The sequence below is a fragment of the Mustela nivalis genome (genome assembly GCF_964662115.1).
Source record: "Mustela nivalis genome assembly, chromosome: 16".
NCBI lineage: Eukaryota > Metazoa > Chordata > Mammalia > Carnivora > Mustelidae > Mustela > Mustela nivalis.
This window is the reverse complement of record NC_139035.1, coordinates 17,220,717-17,246,666: the sequence shown is the minus strand read 5'-3', so window position 1 is coordinate 17,246,666 and position 25,950 is coordinate 17,220,717. Positions and strand designations below refer to the sequence as shown.

General features: G+C 46.9%; 1 protein-coding gene across 6 annotated transcripts in view; it reads right to left on the bottom strand.

Annotated features, from left to right (window-relative positions):
• CACNA1E (calcium voltage-gated channel subunit alpha1 E) overlaps positions 1-25,950 on the bottom strand; it is a 497,661-nt gene that overhangs the window by 315,236 nt on the left and 156,475 nt on the right. For all 6 annotated transcript variants that reach the window (XM_082701733.1, XM_082701731.1, XM_082701735.1 and 3 more), the window contains one exon: positions 2,306-2,571. In XM_082701733.1, the coding sequence (XP_082557859.1) occupies positions 2,306-2,571 (266 nt within the window). The remainder of the gene's footprint in view (positions 1-2,305; positions 2,572-25,950) is intronic.

The following is a 25,950-nucleotide window of genomic DNA, read 5'->3' as shown; positions in this document are numbered from 1 at the left end:
CTGGGAAACTTCCAGCTACGGGGACAGAAGAGACCCCCGGGGCCGGTTCTCAGCCCAGGCACCCAGCATGATGCTGAAGTCAACTCCCTACTCTCTCTTGCGGCTCTCTTTGGGCCATGAGGACCAAAGACAAGGAAAGGGCGGGGTGAAAACCACTGTGGCACCTTGCGCTCGCAACGCCTGGTAGAAAGGCGAGGTCTTTGCCGCGGAAGAGAAACCGTGAAAAGCGCCCGACCGCGTGGTCTCCCGGTCTCTGAACCGCGCTGGATTTCCCCGCCCCGGAGCCCCCGCCCGGCCGGAAGGGCCCAGAGCGCCGGAGCAGCGGACGCCTGGGGAGTTTCGCTGGCGCTGTCCTAGGTGCCAACGATGGCTGCTGGCACACTTTGCCACCCGCGGCGTGGCTGGGCGGCTTTGTCTACCGCAATGAAACCAGAGGGCGCCTGAGTAAGCATGTCCCTAAGAGAGGGGCACAGTAAGGCAGCACCTGGAAGGTGGGAATTTTAGAGAATTGTACGAGGCGGCTGGGGGAGGGGGCCCCGCTGGAGAAATCGGCAGAGCTCTGAGCAGAGGACTGTTCGCAGCCCAGCCGCAGCGTGCAACATAATGAGATCTGTCCGCTTTGTGCAGCACACCGGCCGGCGGGACTGCGGGGACCGGACCCTTCCTCCTCCCCAGTACCCCCACCCTAGACGCGTTTAACTCCGGCGGGCACGGAGTGACCCCGAATCACTCTGTGGGGGCGGGAGGAGGAGGGGAGTGCAGAGAGGAGGAGAGAGGAAGCCCAGCCAGGGGTGGTTGTGGGAGGATTTGAGCAGCAGCAGGAAGAATATCTGCTTAGAGATGCTCCTTCGTTTCTAATGAGGGGTGCTGCCTAGAAGCACCACGCGCCAGCCAATGGCAGTGCTGCTGAGGCAGGGAACTAGGGAGGAAGGAGGGGAAGGCCAGAGACTGGGGTGGGGGTAGTAGGGAGATGCCCAGGCCCTGGGGGAAGCGAGCCACGTGCCTCGCTGATACTAGAGACCCAATGCAGCTCCAGCTGCCTCGCTGCTGCACACCTGGACGGTGGGGGTGGGGAAGGAGGAGGATGGAGAAGAAGAGGAGGGGCCTCCTTTGCAGGTGCATCCTTCCCGAGAAATGTCTTTTCATAAGCATCAAAGTCCCATTTCTCCAAACCTACCCCCATATTTAACACCACCCCCCTGGCTTGCTTCCTACCAAGCACCCTCCCCACACCCACCAACCCACAATTCCTAAAGACCTTGCCAGATGCCCAAATCCTTAGTGAAGAACAAGGCAGCGAGATGCCTAATCAGCAGGCTGCATTTGGTGCACTTGATTGAGCCTGCAAAGGCTCCTTGGATGCCTGTTCACCCTGACACTGCCACCTTCAGAGCCGCCCCCACCAGCTCTTTGTGGAGAGCAGTTCCTTTGGAGGTAGGGAGAGACAGATTGCTTGCACACCCCTGGGCTCGGCTGATGCAGCCCTCAGCTGAAGAATTCAGGCCCAACCGATCAACCTGAATCTTGGGCGCTCAGCTGGGTCAAGCATTGGGGGGGGGGGGGCACCCAACCCCAGACTAAGAAAACGAAGAGCTCTGATGAGCTGTTGTTCTTCTTTGGCTGAGAAGAGAACTCCAACTCTGAGCCGTCTGGGCTGTATCATTAGAGATTGCCTCCGCTGACACATTCATTCACTCCACTCTCCGTGGAACTTAAACTCAGTCCCCAGAGTTAGCTGGATCCCCAGCCAAATGGCTGCTTTATTTATCCATTTGTCTATTTGTCTACAGGGTTTTGGCCCAGACTCTTGAAGCTTCTGAAACGATAAATCCCCCAGGGAGCCTTGACTTCCCCATGGGCAGAGTGAGGATGTCTCCCCAGCTGGTGGGGATGGGGATAGAAGGGGTGGCTTTGAGGGAGGAAAGGGGGGAGTGAGTATGAAAGAAAACCATAAGATTAGGGGCAGCCCATTCTATGTAAAGGGCCTTGGGGGCCTGGGAATCAGACAAAGCCCAGCCCAGAAAGGGGCAAACACAGCAACACCACACACTCAGGGACGATACAGAGCTCCACATAGGAAAAATCAAAAACCAAAAGTCTTACCTTGAAAAGCACTAGTGCACACACTGGCCTCTACAGCACCAAGCTTGCCCCTTAGGCACACCGGAGTAAAGAGTGCATTTCAGCAAAGGGGCAAACTGGCACCAAGAAGAGGATGGGGCATAAATCCCACGCTAGATTTCCCCCCTTACCCAAAGAAATGCAAAGGGGGAGAGGGGAGTTATGGTGGGCAAGAAAGGATATGGCCAATCGATGAGCTTCTTGGCGTATTTCCTGACAATGTTATCTTCTCCGAAGATGAACAGGGATCTGTTGACGGTGAAACAGTTCTGCCGGACAGGAATGGGGTTGTACAAAGCCATAGTCCGCGCCCTCTGCGCTTTCGACTGCTTGTAGGCGGCCGCCGGCCCCGAGGCCGGCACCGGGGTTCCTTGCCGGTTCCTGCTCTGGTCGGAGTCTCCATCGCCCGACCCCGGCCTGCCGACCACCGCCTCCCCGAAGCGAGCCATCCTGAAGTTTAAACAGACAGAAGACACACAAAGGTGATCGCGGCCGAACACCCGCACACAGCAACAAGCAGAAAGACACACGGAGACTCAGAGCCGCATCCGGACGAGCGCGGGGACCACCGCCTCCGGGGAGCCTCGCGAGCTCTTGGAAGAGGCGGCAGCAGCAGCCCCGCCGCTCCGAACTGTTGAATCTAAATACAACCTCTGCGAAGCTCCATTCCTCAAGGAGGAGAAAAACGGGGGGAGGGCTTGGGGGTGCTCAGTTTCTGAAGGCAATTTTTTTTCTCTCAAAATGCCAGTGTGTGGTGGCATTCGGGGACTGAAGAGGAGAGGGGTGGAGTAGGCTGCTCCTCAAACATAGCTCATCTTCTGGCAGACGCACCACCTAGTTCTGGAAGAGAGGCAGGCACCGGCCCGCTAGGTAACAGTTTGGTGATTTATTGGGGGTGGGGGGGGGAATAAAAACAAAAGAACTTAAAAAAAAAAAAAAAAAGGATGGGGTTACGGTGACATGCTTTGTAACGCCAGCCCCAGCAAGTCCATCTAAGAAATTCCACAGCCGAGACTTGGGTCTTTAAATCTGCCAGCACAGACGCATCCAAAGGTTGACAGAGAGGGAGGGGGAGAGCGGTATTGAGGTTCCTGCGCAAACCGCAACGCCCAAAATATCAAAATAAGAAGTCAATCCAGCCGGAGAGGGACAAACGACTTCAAAGCTCCTGCGCTTGGGATAGAAGTTGAGCAGGATCCAGAGAGCAGCGAAGCCCGAGTGCCAGCATCCTGCCGGAGCGCTCGCCGCCGCCACCGCCACCGCCTCCCCGGATCAGCATGCAACAGCGATCCGCGGCTGCGCCGGGGCGAGGGCGGGAGCGGGAGCGGGAGCGGGCGGGCGGGCAAGCGCCTGGGCGAGCGCCGGGGCGAGGGAGGAACAGGTTGCAGGCGAGCCCAGCGGTGGCCTGGCACGGGAGTTGACCAAGGACCGAACTTCCTCCGGAACGGCTCGGTTTCTTCTGCCACCCGGACAGCCCCACTCTCGGGGGAAGCAGAGGAGAACGTGGGGAAGGAAAGGGGAAGGCGAGGAGGGGAGAGCGAGCGGAGCGCAGAGGCGCTGCGAGGCGCGCGCCGGAGAGCCAGGAGAAGCGGGGGCGGGGCCGGCGGGGACAGGAGGGGCGGGGATGGAGCCGGAAGGACCCCGGCCGACCGCGGCTGCAGGGGCCTGGCGAGCGAGGCTGGTTTGGCTTATAGATTTATTTAGCCAGAGGGCAGGGGGCCGCCGCTGCAGAGTGTCCCCAAGTAATGCCGAGAGAAGAGAGGCGGGCGCAGCTGGCAGCGCGGCACAGTCCCCACAAGAGAGCCGAGCCCAGGCCCGGCGGGGGCGCACACGCGCGCGCGCACGCACTCGCGCCTGCCGTCCCCGCCGAGGCGACCGCCGGTGCTGTGCCCCGCACAGTGCCTGCCCCGGAGGGTAGTCGAAGCCTTTGAGCCCTGCGCGCCGCGCACCGGGGCCGCGTAGCTGCTCCTCCTCACCTCCCAGTCTCCAAGGAACGCTGCCCAGGGATTTCCGCGGAGAAGGCAGCACTCTCTCCCCACCTCCCCACTTAGCAACCCGCAGGCCCTGCGAGGCACGCTAGGACCTCTGGGGGCTCCGCACTCTGGTGTGGGTGCCAGCTCCGCGTGGGAGCTTCTGCCCTCCCCCTGCAAATGCGATCTGGGGCGGCCTCTTGGGCTCAGCTCTCGTGGAGCCTTGCGCATCCATTTCTGGCAGAGTGATCCAGATACTGGGGCCATAGATGGTGAGTTTGGGGCTATAACTACCTTTCCCCCCAAATGTTAGCAATCAGGGGGAATCCTCCCACCCCTATCTTCTACCCACAAATCCGCTCCACTGACTTCCTGAAACCCACTCCATTAAGGAAGAAAGAAAAACCAATTAGTATCTGAGCTGCGTAAATGGGAAAGGTGGACTCCGAGACCCGGAGAAAGAGTCCCTAGGTTTGGTGACCAAGCCCTTCTCCACAGGTGACTAGTGGTTTGAACTGAGCACAGGACCAGCCATGTCTACACTTTCCTCCTTTTTACAGTCCTAGGCTCAATACACAGCTCTATCCAGCTCCTCCCCACCTGAGCAATGTTAGAGAAGGGGAAGGGGGCAGCCGAGGAAGGAAACAAAGAGTCTGACCAAAACCCGGAGGCTGGAAACCATGGGTGAGTGTGGATTCACGTGTGTGAAAGGCAGTGTCTGTGTGTGTGAGAGATTAACTGATGGGAAGGGTGATGACATCTGAGTGAGAGGCACGTGTGTTCCTATGTATATGTGCCTATGTGTGGGCAAGGCCACGTGAGCACTGACACAGGTCTGTGTGAATGTGCATGTGAAATGTGTACATGGGAAATCCTCTGGGTCCTGGAAATTCCAAATGAATGGTGGTGTCCATGCTGCCCTTGGGGCGGCATGTTGACCTCTAGATTTGGGGCAGCCCATTTCAGGCCAGGTGACTATGCAAGGTGTGTCCACTCTAATTAGGATTTTGATTACACATTACTCTGTCATTCTACCTCCCTTAACTGGAGGGACCTTTTCTGTCTGGATACCTCATCAGAAGTGAAAGGGGAGGCAGTATTGTGCCCCACGGGGCCCCATCAGCCTGTGTAGTCATTCGCAAGGGTCCTAAGTGGCTGTCTCACTAAGCCTGTGAACTGCAGATTAGAAAGGGCTTGCAGAAGTGATCAACCCATGCTTTCAGGCAGGATCGTAATCCGGCACAAAATTCACTCACATCCATCATCCGATAAATATTTTTGAGCACCAGGCGCTGTTGGCACTGAGGATGCCAAATGAACAAAATAGATGACAAAAAAAATGTGTCTTCTTCTAAATTAGATTCTATAACCTTACGGGCCAGAATGCCTGATAGACCTTATTCTCACAGGACAACTTCACCTCTTTTTCTGGGTCCCGGCCTTAGCAGGCGTCAGAGTGGTATGCCTGTTTGTTCCTGCTCAGAGGAAGCAGGGCTCTCTAAGCTTTAGCTCCTGGAAGAGGTTTTTGTAAGATCTGGAACCTCCAGATCTGGGTCTTCAATGCCACCCACTCAGCAGAGAGGCGGTACTAAGTCCCTTCCCTCTCTCTACAGTGTCCTGTGTTCTGTGTGGCTGTTGTCATTCTTCAAAGACCTAGGTTTTCCCAAGACAGACTGTTACACTTGGAAATGTGAAGACCCAGTGGAGTTGAGGCTTGCCCCCTGAAGAGACAGGAATGCACGGGTTGGGAATAACAGAGAGGATGCTGGAGAGCGTAAGTACCTCTGTAGGGAAGTTACAAATGGGGAATTTGTAAGGGGGGGGGGGAGGGACGGGAGAAGCCGAAGAGGAAAGAGGCTAACATGATGGCATGAAAGTCTTTGGAAATTGACTTGATCTAAGGACAGTAATGGTGGGATGGAGGCATCCTCTCATATTCTCCCACCACCATCATCTCTAACACCATCCCCCACCCCACACACACAGCTCTTCAGAACTTGGAGACCTAAGAATGTCTCTCATGCTCTCTAATGCTCCCATTCTCCCAGCCCCCAGAGGGCTAGAATTTAAAGACTGAAAAATATTTCCTTTGTGTTCAATAGTTTTCGAGGTTTACAAAAACCTCACAACAAATTTCTGAGATCAGCCTGGCAACCCAGTTGTGATGATTCTGATTTGATGGGAAAATTGCAGAGCTTCAGAAACCTTAAGTAATTTTCCCTAGGCTTCTAAGAGATCTTCGGACTGCCACTATATGTCTCTTTCTAATAACCAGTCCAATCTGTGGTGGATGGTAACAGTATAATTCCAAATTGTTCATTGTCAAGAGAAGAAACTATACAATCATGCAAAACCTGTGAGATTCCTATGCTTACTGTCCTCAAATTGAATTTGATCGGTAGCCACATGCCCCTGGGGCCATGCTGGGAAGAAGCTAAGCTAGGAACACAATGTACTGCTCTCAAGATCCAGGAGGATCCTTGGAAAAAAACGGAGGTCAGGTCATTGCCATAATGCTCTTCATGAGGGAACTTGGTGGGCATTCTCCTAACAAGTGTCCCTCCTTCCAACGTCTTCTTAAAGACCCACATATGGAAATGCAGAAAATCAGTATTATGGTCACAACTCTGATTGGAAACAGTTTCCTAAAATCCCTTTCAAGCCCATGAGGGACAGTAGCCGTATTTCCCTGTTGTCAGAGCACCATCTACTGGTCACTTTTGAACACGTCGCCGTGAGCCCAGTACCTGGCAGCCCAGCACACTTCACAACCTAGACATGCTGAAGAGGTGATTTCTTGTCACCAGCTCTCTACTCCCCTGTGGGACTTTGTTGAGGTCCAGGCCCAAAATTTCACCACATTGCAACTGTCCCATATCACAGTACTTGGAAAGTACATCCGCACACACTGGGCACAAGGTCAACACGCTGCATGCACACACACACACACACATTCACACACACATTCACGCACGGTTAACATGGTGCAACCAGATGGTTTTCTGTAGGCATGCTTTTCTGCAAGCAGTGGCCTGCAAACTAGAAACCCAAAAAGATCTGAGGAAGCAAGTGAAAAACTTTCCTAGATTAATCCCATCCAGATGGTTTAATTTCAAAGCGTTCACCCTGTAACCCTTCACCTCCAGGGTCCCCTCCAAAATGCAGGCAGGAGGAAGGGTGACTGGTATGCTCCAGTCTCCTCTGGAAAGGGAATGAAACCAGTCGGCTGAACCCCCCACCCCACCCCGCCAGCCCCAGACCAGGGGCCACAGGAGTTTATACTAAGCTGGACAGACAAGAGCAGCATGAGTGGAGAAGTACTTGTCCTATTACCCTCATTCATAAAGCTCTTCCCAGAGCCATCTCTGCATGAGATTTCAGCCCGCCACTGCAGTCTGCAAATCTGGCCTCATCCAAAAAGCATGCGCCCCTCCCACCAGCCTGGCTTCCTCATCCTCCCTCCCCCACTGCCAGTTACACTCCTATAGCTTATGGTTAAGCTATCAGAGCCCCTTTTGTTCTATTTTCCCCCTGTTGAGCTTTTCCAAGAAATAGACTCTTATGCAAAGCAACTCTAAGGAACAGAATGCAGAGAGGATTTGGGAGTGGGTTCTTAAGAAAAAAGTTGGCAGGAGACCATGTGCAAATTCACTGCAGAGCAGAGGAGCGTTATGGCGATGCAGACATCTTGGGAATCTGGTGGCTTCCACAATACCTTACAGCCCTTACTTGGGTGAAAACATAACTCTACATCCTTATGTAATGTCCATCCCTAGAAGCAGCATTTCTCAAACCTATGCCTGAGAAACCCCACAGCTCTAACACTCGACCGGCTAACTATAGATGTGCAAATTTTGCTTAAAAAATGTTTTTAAAACCATTCATTTATGACAACTCAATATTTCCTGAGTGCCAACTGTGATAATGTTATCTCATTGCATCTCTGCTGCAGGACTGTGAGGCACATTCTATTATCTGAGGTGCAAAGGGTCGGGGACTTTGCACCAAGTGCACAAGGGTAGGGAATGGCAGGGCTGGGTCTCCTGGTAATAAGGTCAGGACTCTAGACAATCCGTGGCCACTATTAGCATAGTGCATGTCAAAATAATGTTTTCCTTGCTTAAGAGCCCAGGCAAAGGCATGATCTCGGACTTTAAGAGGTGAGGCGTGACCCTGAGCCAGAAAGCCTCCCAAAGTGTTAAACTTCAAAGAAAGCACACCACCTGTCTCTGGGCTCTTATGAAGATTAAGTTAGTCAATATGTGTAAGGCTCTTAGAACAGTACCTGGCATACAACAGGCTCTACATACGTGTTTGTTAAATACATTTCAGCAGTGGTAGCTATGACCACAGTACCACATAAACAAACCACGTATCAGGCAGCTTTCTATTTTGGAAAGCGGACGGCGGACGGCGGACGTGCAGCCCAGGGATGACTTTGGTGTTTATGGGGTGGACAGAAGAGCAGAGAAAACACAAGTGTCTGAGACTTGATCAGAAAGACAAATGGGGGCGCCTGGGTGGCTCAGTGGGTTAAGCCGCTGCTTTCGGCTCAGGTCATGATCTCAGGGTCCTGGGATCGAGTCCCGCATCGGGCTCTCTGCTCAGCAGGGAGCCTGCTTCCCTCTCTCTCTCTCTGCCTGCCTCTCTATCTACTTGTGATTTCTCTCTGTCAAATAAATAAATAAAATCTTTAAAAAAAAAAAAAAAAAGAAAGAAAGACAAATGGGGGGAAAGAGAAAAGAAAGGAAAACATTAGAGACCACAGTCCTAAGAGCCCAAAGACCTTGGTACCTGGGAGCAGATCTATGTTTGTTTATTTATTCATTCATTCATAAGCCCATTTCATGTTCATTTAACCCTTTTAATGTGCCAGGCATTTTTCTCAAGATTCTGAGGCTCCAGGATAAATTAGACACGACCACAGTTAAGCCTCGGAGAGCTTACATCTGAAGAGAGACGAGGAGGAAAACATACCCATGAAGGGCTCTGATACGAGGCAGAACATAATGAGCACCCCAATACACTTGATCTTAGCCAAAAGGCCGAGAAGTGATAATGTGCACCCCAAGGGTGTACACAGTAAAGGGGAGAACAAGAGATATCCCCTCTGATTGGAGGCAACCAGAAAAAGGAAAGAGTCAGGGAGATCCTTGGAAAGAGAGGGTGCCAGAGGTGGCGAGAAGCAGCGGGGAACAGCAGCATGGAACACGAAAAGCCTGGGCTGTGGAGGAAACGCCAGGTGCAGGAGACTGATTAACCAGACCGCATGTTTATTGCATTTCTGTGTATCTAGGATCTTAAAAATCCTAGTATTACTCCTTCAATCCTTATTTTTCCCATCAGGTCACTTTTCAACATGGACAAGAGTCAAATATATTCAGCCTAACAAACATTAACCCTTATGGGGAGAGTCCTTTTGGAGCTTCAGTGTTTAGCCCCAGACCCACTGCCCCACTGCAGCACCTCAACACTCATCCTCTGGGTCCAGCCTTGCTTCCTGGTTGAGGCCAAGTGCAGCAGTGGGACGGCTCTGCAGAGCTCCAGATCTGACTGGTGGGGGGTGAGCGGAGGATGATGGGCATCTAAGGGTGAGAACAACCGACGGAAACACGCCCATCCATCCGCCCCCTTGGCCTCTTGACTCAGAAAACAAAATACAGCCCACACAGTGTAAAGCTTGCTCAGCCTGGGTGGGTTCAGTCTGATTCATTCATTCAGCAAACATCAAATGAGCACCTTCCGTGTGTCAGGCATGATGTCAGGTGTTAGAGCAAAGGAGGCATCCCTGCGGGGGGGGGGGGGGGATGAGCAGGTGCCTGAGCTTTAACCTGCACTTGCTGGTCTTAATCCTTCCCCCACACTTCACTCTTGAAGACAGCGTCCCGATAGCAGGAAGAGCAGCTCACAGCTGAAACAAAGCCTAGAGGAACCCTGATGGCCCAGAGAAGGGAACTCAGTCCCACCACACCCACCAGTCTTGTCTCTTACAGGACTCTTTGGGTTGGAATCATCAGCAGAGTAAGCCACCACCTGTCCATCACCACACCCTTTCTCTCCCACGCTCTCCTACACTGAGCAGCTGGTTACACCCACCTGGTATAAAATAATCAGAGTGAATAAGGCATTCCCATATGATATGGACTTAAGGCCAGTTTTGAAATGTGCACCTGGGCAGGCCATGTGCTGGTTCTGCCCCTTCCCCTCCCCTAAAACTATACTCAGACCTCCACTGACCTCCGATGGTCCTTGTTTCCCCCTCTTTCTTCTCCTTGACTACTCTGTAGCTTCTGCTACCAATGACCCCCCTGCTTCTCAGAGTTCCCTTCTTCTAGCACCCCACCTCCCACTTTCTCGCGGTCCGTTGCCTTCTCCTGCTCCTCTTCTCCCCCCTCTTTTTTGTGGGAGTCCCCCAGGGGGCTGTTCTTAACCCCTCATTTTCTCTGACATCTTTTCTTTTCAGGGTCACTTCCAACCATCCCTCCTGCCTCCACATCTAGTCTCAGCCTTACTTTTCCACCTCGTTTCCAGATCCAAATGTCCAACTAAGGGCTGTCCACCATCTCAAACACAATATGCCTAAAAGTGAATTCACTGTAATTCCCTTGAAACAATCTCCCCTTCAAAAATTCCAGTTTCTACTGAGGTGACATCATTCTCCCTTGTCAGCCACTTAATTTCAGTGGTTCCTTGACGCCTAAAAATGGCCAAACTCCTTAGCCTGACAATCTGAATTCAACCTACCCTTCTAACACCATCTTCGAATGTACCACAGTATCAACAAAGTTACATGTCCCACCCACTCCTGCTCAGAGCACCTGATTCAGACTGACCCAAGAACATCCTTCCTCTTTTTTTTTTTTTAAAGATTTTATTTATTTATTTGACAGAGAGATCACAGGTAGGCAGAGGGGCAGGCAGAGAGAGAGGAGGAAGCAGGCTCCCCACCAAGCAGAGAGCCCGATGAAGGGTCCAATCCCAGGATCCTGGGATCATGACCGGAGCCGAAGGCAGAGGCTTTAACCCACTGAGCCACCCAGGTGCCCCCAGCATCCTTCCTCTTTTCTGCTTCTCTGACTCCTAGGTATCCTTCAAGGTGTGGTTCAGTTCCATTCTACCTCCTCCACAAAGCCTTCCATAACCTCGTCAATTCTGTGACCTCTACCTCCTATAAACTCACAGAACTTACTATCATTCATACAGCACCTTGTTTACTTTCTGTCATTGTTGTCATGGGTATAACTTCACCACTGAATTCTTACTTAACTTCTCAATCATGTCTGCCCTATCTTCTTCACTATGGTGTAAGCTTCTCAGGTGTAAAGGACATACCTTCCCCTTCATTGTATTACCTGGAGTGTCTGCATTATAACAGCCCTTTACTAAAAACATCACCAGTAAATGAAGCATGGAGTCTCCTGCAATTTTTTTTGGTGAAAAAGAGTTTTAGCATCAACTGGTTAGTGGGTTCCTGTCACACGTTCTGGCTCTAACTCTGAGTCTCTGCTCTGTGTTCAGCTGTTTCCTACTGTTCTCTCTGGGTTGAACGTTCATCCTCCCGTGCCTCCCTCTCCTTCAAGGGATCAGATGACTCTCCTCAGGAGCTTTACCAGCACAATAACCTCACCCTCGTTTTATCAATCATCAAATTATAGGGTTCACTCTCTTATGAGGAATATCTTTGCTCTTTAAAAATAAATGAAATAGGATTTGGGGAATCACCTATTTAAAAAAAAAAAAGACATTCAGACCCCCCACATAAAGAATATTTTCAAATCTCTTTTCACAGAATATGAAACAGAAGAATAAACTTCTGCTTCAAAAAAAAAATCTTGGGGCGCCTGGGTGGTGTGATGGGTTAAGCCTCTGCCTTCAACTTAGGTCATGGCCTCAGGGTCCTGGGATCAGGCCCCGCATTGGGCTCTCTGCTCAGTGAGAGACCTTGCTTCTCCCTCTCCTGCTGCCTACTTGTGCTCTCTCTGTCAAATGAATAAATAAAATCTTAAAAAAAAAAAAATCAACTATAGTCTTAAACTGGTTCTATCTCTACAAAAAGGCAAATGTCATCTTTGGACTTTTTTCCCTTACAAAGAATGACATGTGGAAGACACACACACACACACACACACACACACTTTTGTCTTTGTGCAAAGACACACACTTAATACTGATCTGATCTCAAGGTCTGCCTGCCAACTGTATAAACATATAAAGTAATCCACTACGCTGTTGGGAGCTTTCAGACAGGCCTAATATATTTAAATGGGAAGAATTACAAGCTCTCTTGAAGATTTATAAATATTCCTAATGTGCCGTTTAAAAATGGGAAAGGTGGAAATGGACTGCTCAGTCAAAAGAAAGGAATTTTGAAATACTCCTAAGACGCTCGACAAGCCAGCTCCTCAGACACACACACACAGGTGCACTCCTCATACACTACTTTCCCTTACAGACTGGGTCCTGGGTCGTCGCCGTTTTGTTTTTTGTTTTTTTTTTACATAATCCTCCTTCACTCAGTCACATTCTTCAAAAGATTTCTGCTAGATGTGAAGTAGTCAAGTATTATTAATATAATAACCCAAAGCTTCCTATTATGCTATTTTTCCTTCATTAAAATAATGTCTGTTCTCCAGTGGGTCATGGTTTGATATTGTAAATTCCAGGACTATTAAAAAAAAAAAAAAGAAAACGAGAAAAATGGACATGACTCAAACAAATAAAGAATAATTATCAAAATGAGTCTAGGCAATCTGGCCAAGAATATTAATTGTAACAGGTATTCAATACTTATTATTTAATAAGGCACTGCTCTAAGCCCTTTACTTTCCTCATTTCTGAGACTAATCCCGTGTGGTAAGTACTATTTTAATCAACATTTTACAGGTAAAAAAGCAAAACTGGAAGAAACTAAATAATTTCCCTCAAGGTCAGAAAAGTGGTGAAGGACATAGCAGAAAGTCAACCCTAGGTCTGTTTGACTCCAAACTCCATTATCTTAACCACCCCAGTGTGGAGCTTCTCACTGATATGATTCAGAGAAATTTGGGCTAGTCACCTTATTTTTCCGGACCCCCATGTAGTGCCAAGATGCAAGAAAATATCCAGACACTACAGCAGGTCCCAGGGTTGGGGGGGGGGGGGTCTCAGAATAAGAAAGTCACAAGCGTAGGAGACAAGACTTGCCCCTCAGCCCTGGCTGGGTTTATGCCTGTGTGAGCAAAAACTGACAACAGTAATATCTGTCCTCCGAATCCCAGGAGACTACTGATCCACCAGCTGGGACGACAGACTCGCAAGTGCCTTGTGTTCCAATACGTGCTGGTGTTGTTCGTCTGACCTGCTGCTCCAGTCCCCCACTGCAACGTCCCCAAGCAGCACGGGCCACGCCAAGGAGAACGGAGTCTTGCTTCACAAGCTGTTTAAACTCTTCAAAACTTTTTAAAAATTCAGAGGGTATGCTGCTGTGTACAATCTACTCCTGATTGATGAATGTGGTTTTACACACACCGTTTGCTAGTTTCTCAATGAATGGCCAAATCTACCCCAAATGCCCCAGCCGCTGAGCCCCCTGGGGTGGGGAGACGTCTCAGGCAGCTATCCAGAAAAGCCATCAGCCAAACTCTGGAGGGGTCAGCAAGGGAGGGTAAGAAAGGGAGGGAGAGATGGTATCCAGCAGCAGAAAAGGAGGGTCTGCACTCTTGCCGACCCAAATATCAGCCAGCGTCCTATGTTCAGGGGATCCGAGGGTGGCACTATGTCTTACCATTCGGGAATATCGATCCTGATTATTAGGTCCGGTTTTCATTTTTTTATGAAAACTTCTGCTGCCAACGCATGCCACGGGAGGATTCAGCAAATTTAAATCCTCCTGCCTCTCAAACTTGTTTTCCTGCCTGCACTCCAGCAGGTAAGACACCCACAGACTCACGGTGCTCCGGGCTGTAGAATTCACAGGAGTCTATAATGTTCAGGTTATTTTTAAACTTTCAGGCCACTTTCCCTCCCCACGAACAGCAGGCCTGCCATTTAGAACAGTGTTTAACCCACACCCCACCTGCTTTGAAACTTCAGCTCTTTGTGTTCAAAGAAAAGCAGCAAGCCTTCCAGCCCGCACGTCTGCATACGCATGCACTCACACACGCGTGCACCTGAAACCTGGAGAGAGAGTCAGCGGCTTGCTGGGCTGCGAGACCCAGCTCCCCAAATGATGCTGAGGTGGTGAAGGCTGCATGCCTGAAAATGCTTTGTGAGCTTAGATCGTCACACCCCAGGGGGGGGTGGTGTCATGGTTATATTTGCAGAGACAGACACCAGGCATTAGAGGGGATGTCAAAAGACAGCTTCTACTTCCAAAAGGGAATGATAGCGGGACAATCAAAGTATTCAAGGCCCTTCACAGGCATCCAGACAGAAGCCAGTGGATGGGCGTTAGGTATCGATTTTGTTCAAGTTCAGTACTTTTCTTAAAAAGTGGGAAACAGAGGGAGAAAGGGAAAGGAATTCTGAAAACAGCTCAACAGAAAAAGAAAAGAAAGTTTCAAAGCAGCGACAGTAACTAACCATTGTGGGAAGCCTAACACAGCCCTGTGTACACGCTACCCCACTCGACCTGTGCAAGAACCTACAAGGCAGGCATTGGAGCTGCGACCACCGTTCAGAAGAAGCACCTGAGATCAGAGACACGGAGTCCCTAAACCAAGTTCAGACAGCGAGTAGGTGCAGAGCTAGCTCCGGGACCTCTGTGCCTCGTGCCAGCGGCTACATCTTACCCCACACCTCACTGGAACAGACAGGCTGAAGGAGCCGGTAAGGCCGGGCCCCGAGGCTGGACGGGAATGGCAGCAAGGGCCCATAGTGGAAGGGTACGGAGTCACTCCAGAATCAGGAAGGATCGAGCCCTGGGCACAGAGTTTCCTCCACAGCCAAACGTGAAAGGATGAAAAGCCTAGAAGCCACAGACTTTGCACGAGCTACAAACCCCAAAGCAGCCACTCGCCCTCTAGGATGGCACAGAGCACCTCAATCCCGGACGGTTCCCCAAATGCCTTCCCTTGGGTGGCGTACCTCTCTGGGACAAAGGCTACAGCTTCTACAATCCTACTGCTGCCGCGGTGCTCCCGGAACCTATTACAAAATAAGTCAAGCAGCTTTCTCTTGCAGCAAACCTTTTAACCAAAATTCCCAACACACGGGAGGGATGAGTCACCGGAGAGCCTCCTCCTCTCCCTCTCCCTCCTCACCCTCTGGCTGAGGCACCGAGAAGTGATAAAATGATCAGGTGGCTCAACACTTTTACAGCTAAATGTATCCAAGGGATTTTTAAAACCAGAGTCTGTTTCCCTGGAGGCTATTAGGATGTGTACACATTCCGCTGCATCCAGGACTCCGCAGGAATCGCTTCTCCTCCCCACCCCCAAGCCCCAGGAGCCTTTCCAACCTATTCTCCATTGCTGCCTCCCTCCCAGCCCCTCTCTCTTCCTCGCCATCTCTCCCTCCACCTCCTGAACGAATGCATTCCTCCGACGCTGTTTCCTACCCTTTCTCTCAGTCTACACACACTCTCTTGCTGATCTCACCCATCTGGATGGCTGCAGCTCAAGCTACTATCCACGAGATGCCCAAATCTTTATCTTTGGCTTGATCCTCTTTAAAAAGCCAGATACCACATTCACAACTTCTCAAGGGGCTCCCCCGACCAGGACAATCTGAAGACACCAAGAATCCATCAGCTGGTTTAGAAACACATGCTCTTTTCCTCCACACCAACGCCTTCCCCAGTCTCTCATTCTGTCTGCAGCATCGCGGACTCCCCATAACTCGGGAACAAAACTTTGGATGCATCTTTGATTCTTCCTCCTGCCCACTTCCCACAGCAACCATCCCCCACACCCTGTCACTTTTTTTTTCTTTATTCCACTTTCATAATCTTCCTCTTTTCTGTTTGCACCGCCACCTCTCAAGTTCAAGACTTCATACCTCCTCCTCCTCAGACAAAGAAGAGCTTCCTAATCCTTATTTCTCTTCCAGGTTCTACCTGGCTCAACAATTCATTGCACAGCCCACCTCTGACCCTGGTCCTACCCGTCAGTGGAATAAAATTCAAGAGTACGTTCACTGTTGTATTGCTTGTGTCTAGTACAGTGTCTGGTAAAGGTCATTAAACAAATGTTCGGACTGAGTAAATAAATGAGTTTCCTAATGCCTACCAAGTATCACCAGGGAATCAGGAGATCTTATAATCTTAGGGTTAAAAGCAAACCTAAATGTCATCCAATCAGTCCTTATTTTAAGGACCAGGACTGAACAAACTGTTCGGCCGCCCAACCCAACTACACTCGCAGAAACATCTCAGCAGCAGTACTCACAGTCTGCTTCAAGGAAGCAGGGGTGTTCACCATCACACAAAGGCACCTTGAAGTAATCCTTCTGCATTTCATTTCTCATTCTTTCTTCCTTCCTTCCCTTACTTTCATAGCCACCTGTCAAAAACCTAGATAGACTTGGGACACCTGGGTAGCTCAGTCAGTTAAGTGTCCAACTCTTGATTTTGACTCAGGTCATGATCGCAGGGTCGTGAGACTGAGCCCCACATCAGACTCCAGACTGGGCCTTGAGCCTGCTTAAGATTCTCTCTCTCCCTCTTCCTCTAACTGCCTCCCTGCCCTAGTTCAAGCACATGCTTAGTCTCTCAAAAAAAAAAAAAAAAAAAAAAAAAAAAGCAATTAGGTAGAATTAAAAGCCCAGTTCACACATTATCTCCTCTAGGAAGCATTCTGTGATCCTACAACAAACATGGTCTCTCTCTCAAAAAACTTGTGGCACTTCATGTCCCCCTGCCTCAGATACTGGGGTGTATGGACCTCATCTGCTCCACTACGGTGTGAGGGGCTAATATGTATGTAGCCTTGTGTTCCCCACAGCAACCAATGTCTGTGCGTGGTGGGTAACGAATACAGGTTTATGGAATGAATGAATGAATGTTAACTCTATGCAAAGCCAAGTGGATACAAACAGAACACAGGTGTCTTGGGACCCATGTTGAGAAGTTTGCACAAGAAAAGCTAGAAGTGCTAAGCCTGTCCTAGAGACAACAATTTCAGCTTGGGGAATACGGTCCTCACCCTTCCCTCACAAATGCAAGGGCAACGTGCAAACATAACATGATAAGATGAGCAGCCTGGGGCACGGAGACGAGCACAGTGGTCACTGTGAACCTGCAAAGCTCAAAGCATTTTGAGTACAAGATTTTGTTCTTTGGTAGAAAAGGGAGGGATTGTTTTTAACTCATTTCATTTGATTCATGTTTCTATGGATGTGATGTGGGCAGAAGTGTTCTGTGTTAGATAGACGGGTAATTTGAATATAGAACTTCTCTGATCTAGCTATACACATACCAACCTCCTCCTCGAACCCCTCCAACTTCTAGATAGAAAAGACATGTGAGCCGGGCTTCTCAAACTATTGATATTTTTGAGTCAGATAATTCTTTGCAAGCATGGGCTGTCCTCTGCATTGTGGGTTGTATAGCAGCCTTCCTGGCCTCTCACTAGAGGCCAGATGCACGCCCTACTTGTGACAATCAAAAATGTTTACAGATGGCCAACTATCCTGTGGAGGAACAAAAATGTCCCCAGTTGAGCCCACCGGTGCAGAATGATCAAGTTGCTCAACATCATACAACACACCAGCAACCTAACCAAGAAGAGAGTAACCCCCAGTGGAATGTTCTGGTCAAACCATGTACTACCTTCTCTTCAGTGCCTCATGGCTGGTAAGACACAGTCTCTGGGCGCTGGAATGAACTCGGAGTAGCACCTCTGGTTTCCTATATGCCTCATCATCCTACATGGGGTTCCACAGCTCAGTGTAAAAGAGACATATTCCTAGAAGAGGCTGAAGGAAAAACTCAGGCTAAAAATACAGGAGTGATCCCAACCCAACATCACCTGCTTAAGGCTTAACAACTGGATCTCAGACAAGTAGCATTTTCCCCGATACTTCGGATTCTAAGAAATGTGGTCACAAGGCCCCATTGAGAATAGGCTCTATCCCCTCCAATCAGCTTTGTCTTCAGGGGAAACTCCCACACTCATGTTTTTGACTCAATCCTTTACACCCTCACCCCTGCTTCTCCTTCTGTTTGCTTCCCCTTCCGTATTGTAAAGCATCTCCTTGCACCCACACGCTCTGTGGCCCCCACTTTGCGTCTAGAATCCGTCTTCACTAGAACCTGAGAACCATCTCCCTCCTTCCATATTCTGATCTTTCATTTCCTAAAAAGACTCAATCATTTCAGGCAAGCTATTTTCAGGAGCTGTCAGTGAGGACTAAGCAATCATCACTCTTCTGAGTGAACTGCTTAGCTGAGCACTGGTGTACCAGCTGATGGGGCAGAAAAGGACTGTCCATTAATGCACTGCTCTTTCTCCCCAAACCTGCCTTTACGCTCTCAGTCCAGCACTCTGACTAACCTCTCCGTTAGGAACATCACAGTGTAAGGGCCTACTTAGCCAGAGCAATTCCATCCAGTTAAACAGTGATTTTGTTGTTTATGCAGTAAAACTTACACTGACCCTGCCCCTCACCCAGGGGGAACTTACTTAAAAGCAAGTCCGGGAAACCAGTAGAATATGGTCGACCAGTCCCTGATAACAGAGCCCAAATGCAACGGCAGGTCAGGTGGAGGTAACGGACCCTGGATGCAAAGATGAGTCGGGCCAGGTGGAGACATCCAATCAGTAAAGTGTGCATACTGTCTCCCTAGCTACCAAGGAGTGTGGGCCCTGCCTTTTGGGCGCCTTTTGGGCACCAATCTGACCAAGGTGATAGGCTAGTTCAAATAGCTACTATGGGGTGAATTGTAATTCAATTGGCCACCCGTGTGTGACCTAGCATGACTGTGCAGCTTTCTCTGTGTGTTACAATCTCATTGGCCACCTATGTGTGGCCAGGCTCAACCACATGGCCTTCGCTCTATAAAAGTTAGTGAGGCAGGAAGGGGTCGCCCTCTCTGTAAGAGGCGGCCCCGACCCGTCGGTTTGATTCTCAATGCTTGGTGCAAAATAAAGCTTTGCTTGACCTTCAATTTGTATCAGTCTCGCTCCTTTGATTACAGACTCATTAACAGTTACTAGTCCTGGAGGACCCTGAAATAGCTTGCATTTTCCTATTTCAGAGTATTCACTTGGTAAAAGACATTCAAGGATCTAGTTCTAGCAAGATGGCAGAACAAGAGGAACCTCTTGCTACAAATTTCTAAAAACTAGATTAAGTACAAGAGTGCATTTTCAAAAATATTTTAAAATATATATTGTTAAATTTGCAAAATATGAAAGGAATCTTCCAGGAAGAAATGAAAAACATAAAACGAAGCATGTGAACCAAAACTGCAGCTATCCTTTGGACCATGATTAGTCCTGGAAACCTAGAAGATTTATTTTTTTTTTAAAGATTTTATTTATTTATTTGACAGGCAGAGATCACAAATAGGCAGAGAGGCAGGCTGAAAGAGAGAGAGGAAGAAGCAGGCTCCCTGCCGAGCAGAGAGCCCGATGTGGCACTCGATCCCAGGACTCTGGGATCATGACCTGAGCCGAAGGCAGAGGCTTACCCCACTGAGCCACCCAGGCGCCCCAACCTAGAAGATTTAATGGATGGGTTTTAAGGCCCATTCAAGAGCAAGAGATAAGGTCTTAGAAGCGGATGTAAGCAGAAGTTGACGCCTAAACTCTGCATTAAGCGGGAAAGACTATCCCCTGAGTTAACGACAAGCTGCAGAAAAATCAGCTCTGCAGCAAAAGGAGATAATGAGGAAGCTCTGAGAAGCAAAACCCTGAGAAATCAAAACCCAAGACTGTGTGTTACATGGTTTGCAAGTTGAATTCACACTACATGTGCAGGAGGGTTTAGAAGACTTAAGCCAAAAAAAAAAAAAAAAAAAAAAAAATCAAGTGAAAACCAGACCCAGTAACTTCCCAGGGTCAAGTGAGAGAACAAACAGAAATGCTCCGTGAGGCTCCACTCTCACAACCCTGACTATATCTCATTTCCACAGGAAAAACAAGCATCACTAGACAGGAGCTTGCAATCAGAACTTTTTAATCATGTAAGGAAGCAACTCACTATAAGGAAAAGTCAGCTGATACAATAAACAAGAGAATTGGAACACTGCAGCTGGAAAATAAGAGAAAATGTGTATGAGGAAGGAAATAGGATACAAGGAAAAAAATATTAAATGGCAAATACAATTTCTTGTAACAAAAAAATGTCATCCTTGAAATTAAAGGCAACAGGTAAATTAACTGTTAGGTTAGACACAACGAAGGGGAGTATTAGTGAACAAGTAGACATATATGAGGAAGCTCTCCAGCATACAGCCATAGAGATAAAGAGATGGAAGATAAAAAGAGACAGGGAGAACAGATTGAAAAATCCAAAATATAACTCATGGGAGTTCTAGAAAGAGAGAAATGAGAGAAAGGAGAGAGAGAGTATTTTAAGAGCTAACGGATAAATTTTCCAGAATTAATGAAAACTATAAATCCTTCAATGAGTTCTAAGAAGGATTAACAAAAATAAACCCAAACTATACGCATTCTAGTGAGACACCAAAAGATCTAAAATTATGAAGAGAAATTCCTAAAAGCATCGTGAGAAAAAAGATTATCTACAAGAAACAACAATTTGATTATCAGCTATAATCACAGAGACCAGAAGATCATGGAATAATATCTTAGAGTATTAAAAATACTCAGCTAGGGGCGCCTGGGTCGCTCAGTGGGTTAAGTCTCTGCCTTCGGCTTGGGTCATGATCTCAGGGTCCTGGGATCAAGCCCCGCATTGGGCTCTCTGCTCGGTGGGAAGCCTGCCTCCACTTCCCTCTCTCTGCCTGCCTCTCTGCCTACTTCTGATCTCTCTGTCAAATAAATAAATAAAATCTTAAAAAAAAATACTCAACTACATTACTTCTCAAAATTGAGGTTAAAATAAAGGCTTTCTCCAAAAAATCAAGAAAAGTTTACCATTCCGGCTCAAGTGAAATAAACGCTATACAGTATTCCACAAGCAGAAAATTCAGATGGAAGAAAAGAATTGATTGCAAGAAAATGGCACAATGAGCAAAAGGTAGTAGTAAATATGAGGACAAATCTACTATAAAGGCACATGATTAGATAGATGATTACATAGGTAGATAGGCGTGTGGATGGATAGGTAGATTATTTAATTGTGAATACACGCACACACACAAGATGGAACTATAGCATTAGACAACAGGATGATCAGAGGTCCAGGAGGACAGACTTGCAGATAAGCAAGTGAGGAAGGTATTTGACCAGGATACCTGCTGAAACTATTTCTACTCAAGACTGTACGTGAAGTACTAGTCAATGTAATCAACAAAGTAAAAAAGAAAGAAAAGACATATAGACTGAAAAAGGAAAAAACAAAGTTGTCAATATTCACTGTCGATGTTGTCTACACACCAAATAGAAGAGGGCCAACAGAAAAACATGCAGAGTAATAAAAGAGTTCTACAAGGATGCTGGATATGAAATCAATATTCAAACACACAGGTTCTCCTACAACTACAACAAAGAATAAGAAAATACAATGATTACAAGATACCATGTGATAGCATCAAAACTATATGGTGTGTAAAAACAAAATTCAATAAAAGATACACAATAAAATATGTAGGGAAAAAATTTTTAAGCTCTCTTGAGGGATTTTAAGGAAGATCTAAGCATAGGAAGAAATGGTCATGTTGGGGGATGGAAAAATAAACCGTCTTAAAGATAGCAATCCTCTCCCAAAGAAATCCGTAAGTTCAGTTACAATCAAAATCCCATTTTTTAAATGAAATGTGACAAACTGATCCTAAAAGTTATATGAATGAATAAAGGGCCAATATACAAGATAATATGGCAGAGGTGTGGGGAGAATTTTCCTTAATGCATCAAAACTACACGTCTATAAAATCTAAATTATTGAGACATGTCAAAGGGAATATGCAATTAGACCACTGGCCAGAAACAGTGGAAGCCTGCTGACTCTCTATTAAATGGTGTTGTGGCAAAGGACTAATCATAGGCAGAATGAAAGATGAAATTAGACCTACCTCACACTGTATACAAAAATTAATTATGGATGGATCAAAGAGCCAAATACAATCAGCAAAACTGAAAAAAAGGTTTAATACAAAGAACTTATTTTTTTTTTAATCCCAGTATGTAGAATTTTTAAACAAGACAAAATCGGCTAAAGTCATAAAAAAGCAGATAAATTTTACCACACTAAAATTAATAACTCTGTGTGACAAAGAGCACCGTAAACAAAGTAGAAAAGACAAGCCATTTGAGGGAAAAGATATTTACAACCCATAAATCATATCTAGAATACTTACAAGAACCCTAACAAATGAAACGAAAAAAATCCATAAACTACATATTAGAAATACAGGAAAAAGATATGAAACTGCAATTCACATAAAAAGAAATCCACTGGGTGTGGTGCATAAACCATGAATCTTGGAACACTGGAAAAATAAAATTAAATTTTAAAAAAAGAAATCGAAATGGCCAATAAACATGTTACATGCTCAATTTCATTAGTAATCAGGGAAAACACAATTAATGCAATAATTGGATTTCATTTCACATGCATCAGATTGTCCAGTTTAATTCTGATTGCCTGCTGTGTTGTGGAAGACACAGAAATGGAGACTGCGAACGGCAGACATGCAGATGGGGGTCACTTTGGAAAGCAACGTGGTGACAGCCGATAAAGGGGGAAATGTGCATTCCAAAACTCGACAATTCCACTTTTAGGCATCTACCCTAGAGGAAATCTCACATCCTTGCCCAAGGAGACACAGGCAAGGAAGATCATTTGAACATCACTTATAGTAGACAAAAGCCTGGCTCCCTTCAGAAGGGGAGTAAGTGAACAACCTTCAATTATGCAGAAAGTGAAATAATGAAATAAGTGTGCATATAATGAGACTGGTTAATCTTAAAAATTAATGTTCACTTTGCTGCAAAAGGACACACTCCATGTATCATTTATATAAAATTCTAAAACTCACAAAAATTCACATACATACTTCATTAATACATACATATGTAGTAAAATTACAAAATGCACATGGTAATGACATTTTAACTCCCGAGGAGGGGTGACTTGTGGAGAGAGGGATAAGGGACGAGGGTGCATAAATGTATTATTGATTCCTTCAAAAATGGGAGCTAGTGAAGCAAGTAAGACAAATATTATGATCAATTTAATCTTTGTGGTGGTACATGGGTGTTTCTTAATTTTTATACTAAATGTTTGATATATCACAATTCAAATAAATGTTTAAGAGAGACTCGGGAGATGCTCTTACTAATTGAAGCACCCAGAGTTGGCAAAGATGTGGGTAATCTCATCCAGACTGGTAAGGGGTATATTTAGTACAAACTCTCCTGAGGAAGAGCGGGCAATGTTTTTCTAAAGAGTCATAAATATATGCATAGCCTTGGCCCCAATAATTCCAATTCTAAAAACTCGTCCTTATGAGATCACTGAATTGGCACACAAAGATGATTTGTAAAATCATCCACTTAACTATTAATTCCAATATTAAAGACATCACCAAATAAACAATAATAAGGCACTGGCTAACACAATGTAGTCATATAATGGAGTATTTTACAATTATTTAAAATCATATGGTAAGATAAATCATGTGGCAATAAAATATTTATTTTATGACAGGAAATTGTCCACAGCATACTATTAATTAGTAAAGCAGGTCATAAACGCAATATGTGCTGACCATAATCCCCATATAATGTAATAAGACTATAGGTAGGTATATAGATGAAATTGTGTAGATGCACATGGGGGAGAGGGTGGGAAACCCAGAAGAAATAGTTATCCAATGTTAGTGATTAATTTGACATGATGGAATTATAGATTAGATTTCCTTCTGTGTGCTTTTTCATATTTTATAAAATAAAATGTTTTTGAAATTTCAAAAAAACACACTATATCTTTGATGGGTGCAAGGTTCATAAGGGTTGCTCACATCAGCCACTGATCACAACTCATCATTTATTCTGCAAGAGCTGACATATTTTTAGTTGAGCAAGTAGAGAAGACAGCGAGAGAAAAATGCCTTAGCATTTGATTGCAAAGACACAACTGCCTGAGGTATTAGAATCTTCCATCCATAAAATGGATTAAACAACACTTGTCTCAAACTATCTCATGGGGCCACCATCATAGTAATTCGTAGATGGATGCTGCTTTGAGCCTCTCAAAAGAAAGGGCTAGGTTCCAGCCTCCTGAATGTCTCCAGAAGAATAGTTGGGAAGGGTCTATTCCACCCCCCCACCTTTTATGGCACAAACTCCAGAATCTCCAGGGCCAACCACGGAAGGAGGTTTGCCAGATGATGGCCAACGCTGAATCAACCTTATTCAACCCCACTGAATTTCACCTTCCACGTGGTTTATTGATCTTGGGTGGTGGGTGTAGTCAGAGGATAGAGAAAGCATGGAGCAAGCACTTTACACATCTAAGTCATTTAATTCTTGTAACTCTGAGCAGTTGGTGTTATTAATCTTCACATTGTAGATAAGAAACAAAGCCATATAACTAGGAACTGCTCAGTCTGAAATTGAAACCCAGAGCTATCTGAATCCAAGATTCAGTCGGTCTTATTACACTAAATTACCTTTCATTAATGGAAGCTGCGTTTCTTTAAATTTTTAGCCACAGAGCTTTTTCTGCAAAAGAAATACTACTGTAAGTGTAAATTTCTTAAGCAGATAAAGGCAGAAGGCTACTCTGAGTCAGCGGAGGGTGGGGAACCCAAACTCCTCTCCCTTGGAACAGCTTGAATAATGCTGATTTGAGGTTATGCAAAAGGTCTTCAGTTCACACTGACAGTGTTCAAGGGGAAGCCTGTCTATTTCAACATAGATGAAGGTCCATGGCAGGTTGTAATCTGTCATCTTGCTGAACTATGTATTTGAGTTCCAAGCATAAAGGCAGCTGTGCAGAGGTGACTTCATTACTGAGAGCAACTGGCCCACTACCCAGCACCCATATTGGGGCGGCCTCGCCTTAGGATCGCCCTTGTCACAGACACACAGGCTCGTGACCTCTACTGCTCCCTCTCATTTGGGCTATCATTCATCTCTCACCTGAACCACGGCAATAGCCTCCCCACCGCTCATCCCACTTCTACTCCTGCCTCCCTTCAAATTATTCTCCCAGAGTCATCTTTTTGAAAAGTAAGTCAGATCAACAGTCCCCTGTTTAATACTCTAACCATCTCCCCTAATTCTTAGAATGAAATGAAAATGCCTTACCATGTCCTACAAAACCTACTTCACCTAATGCCTGCTTATTTGTCTTAGCTTGGCTTTCCGGGAAGCAGAGCCTTGAGGCAGGGGTTTATATGTCTTTATTACTGCATGTAATCACACAAAAGCAGGAGTGGGGGAAAGGAAGTAAGGCAGGGGAAAAGGAAAAGCTAATACAAGGGTGTATTACCAACCTGGCCATGGGAAAAGCTTAAATAACTGCATCTTGGGAAAGTCCATCAGAGGAAACCAAAGAAATTTAACGGTTGAATCTCCTATTGGTCAAAAGTTCATCACTCAGGGAGTCAACTTCCTTCTCCAACTTGCAGCTGCCCAAGAGAGTCCTGAGTATTTCATGGATCAGTGTCAACAGGGAAGGAAGCTCCAGGGTAAAAGGTGGGGGATAAAAAGCAGGAAGTGAGGGGCTGTCAGCTTTTACATGCACGGAATTGGTCAGTCACTGAAGTGGAGGCTGGCCTGGAACAAATGGCCAAAAGTCCCAGAGG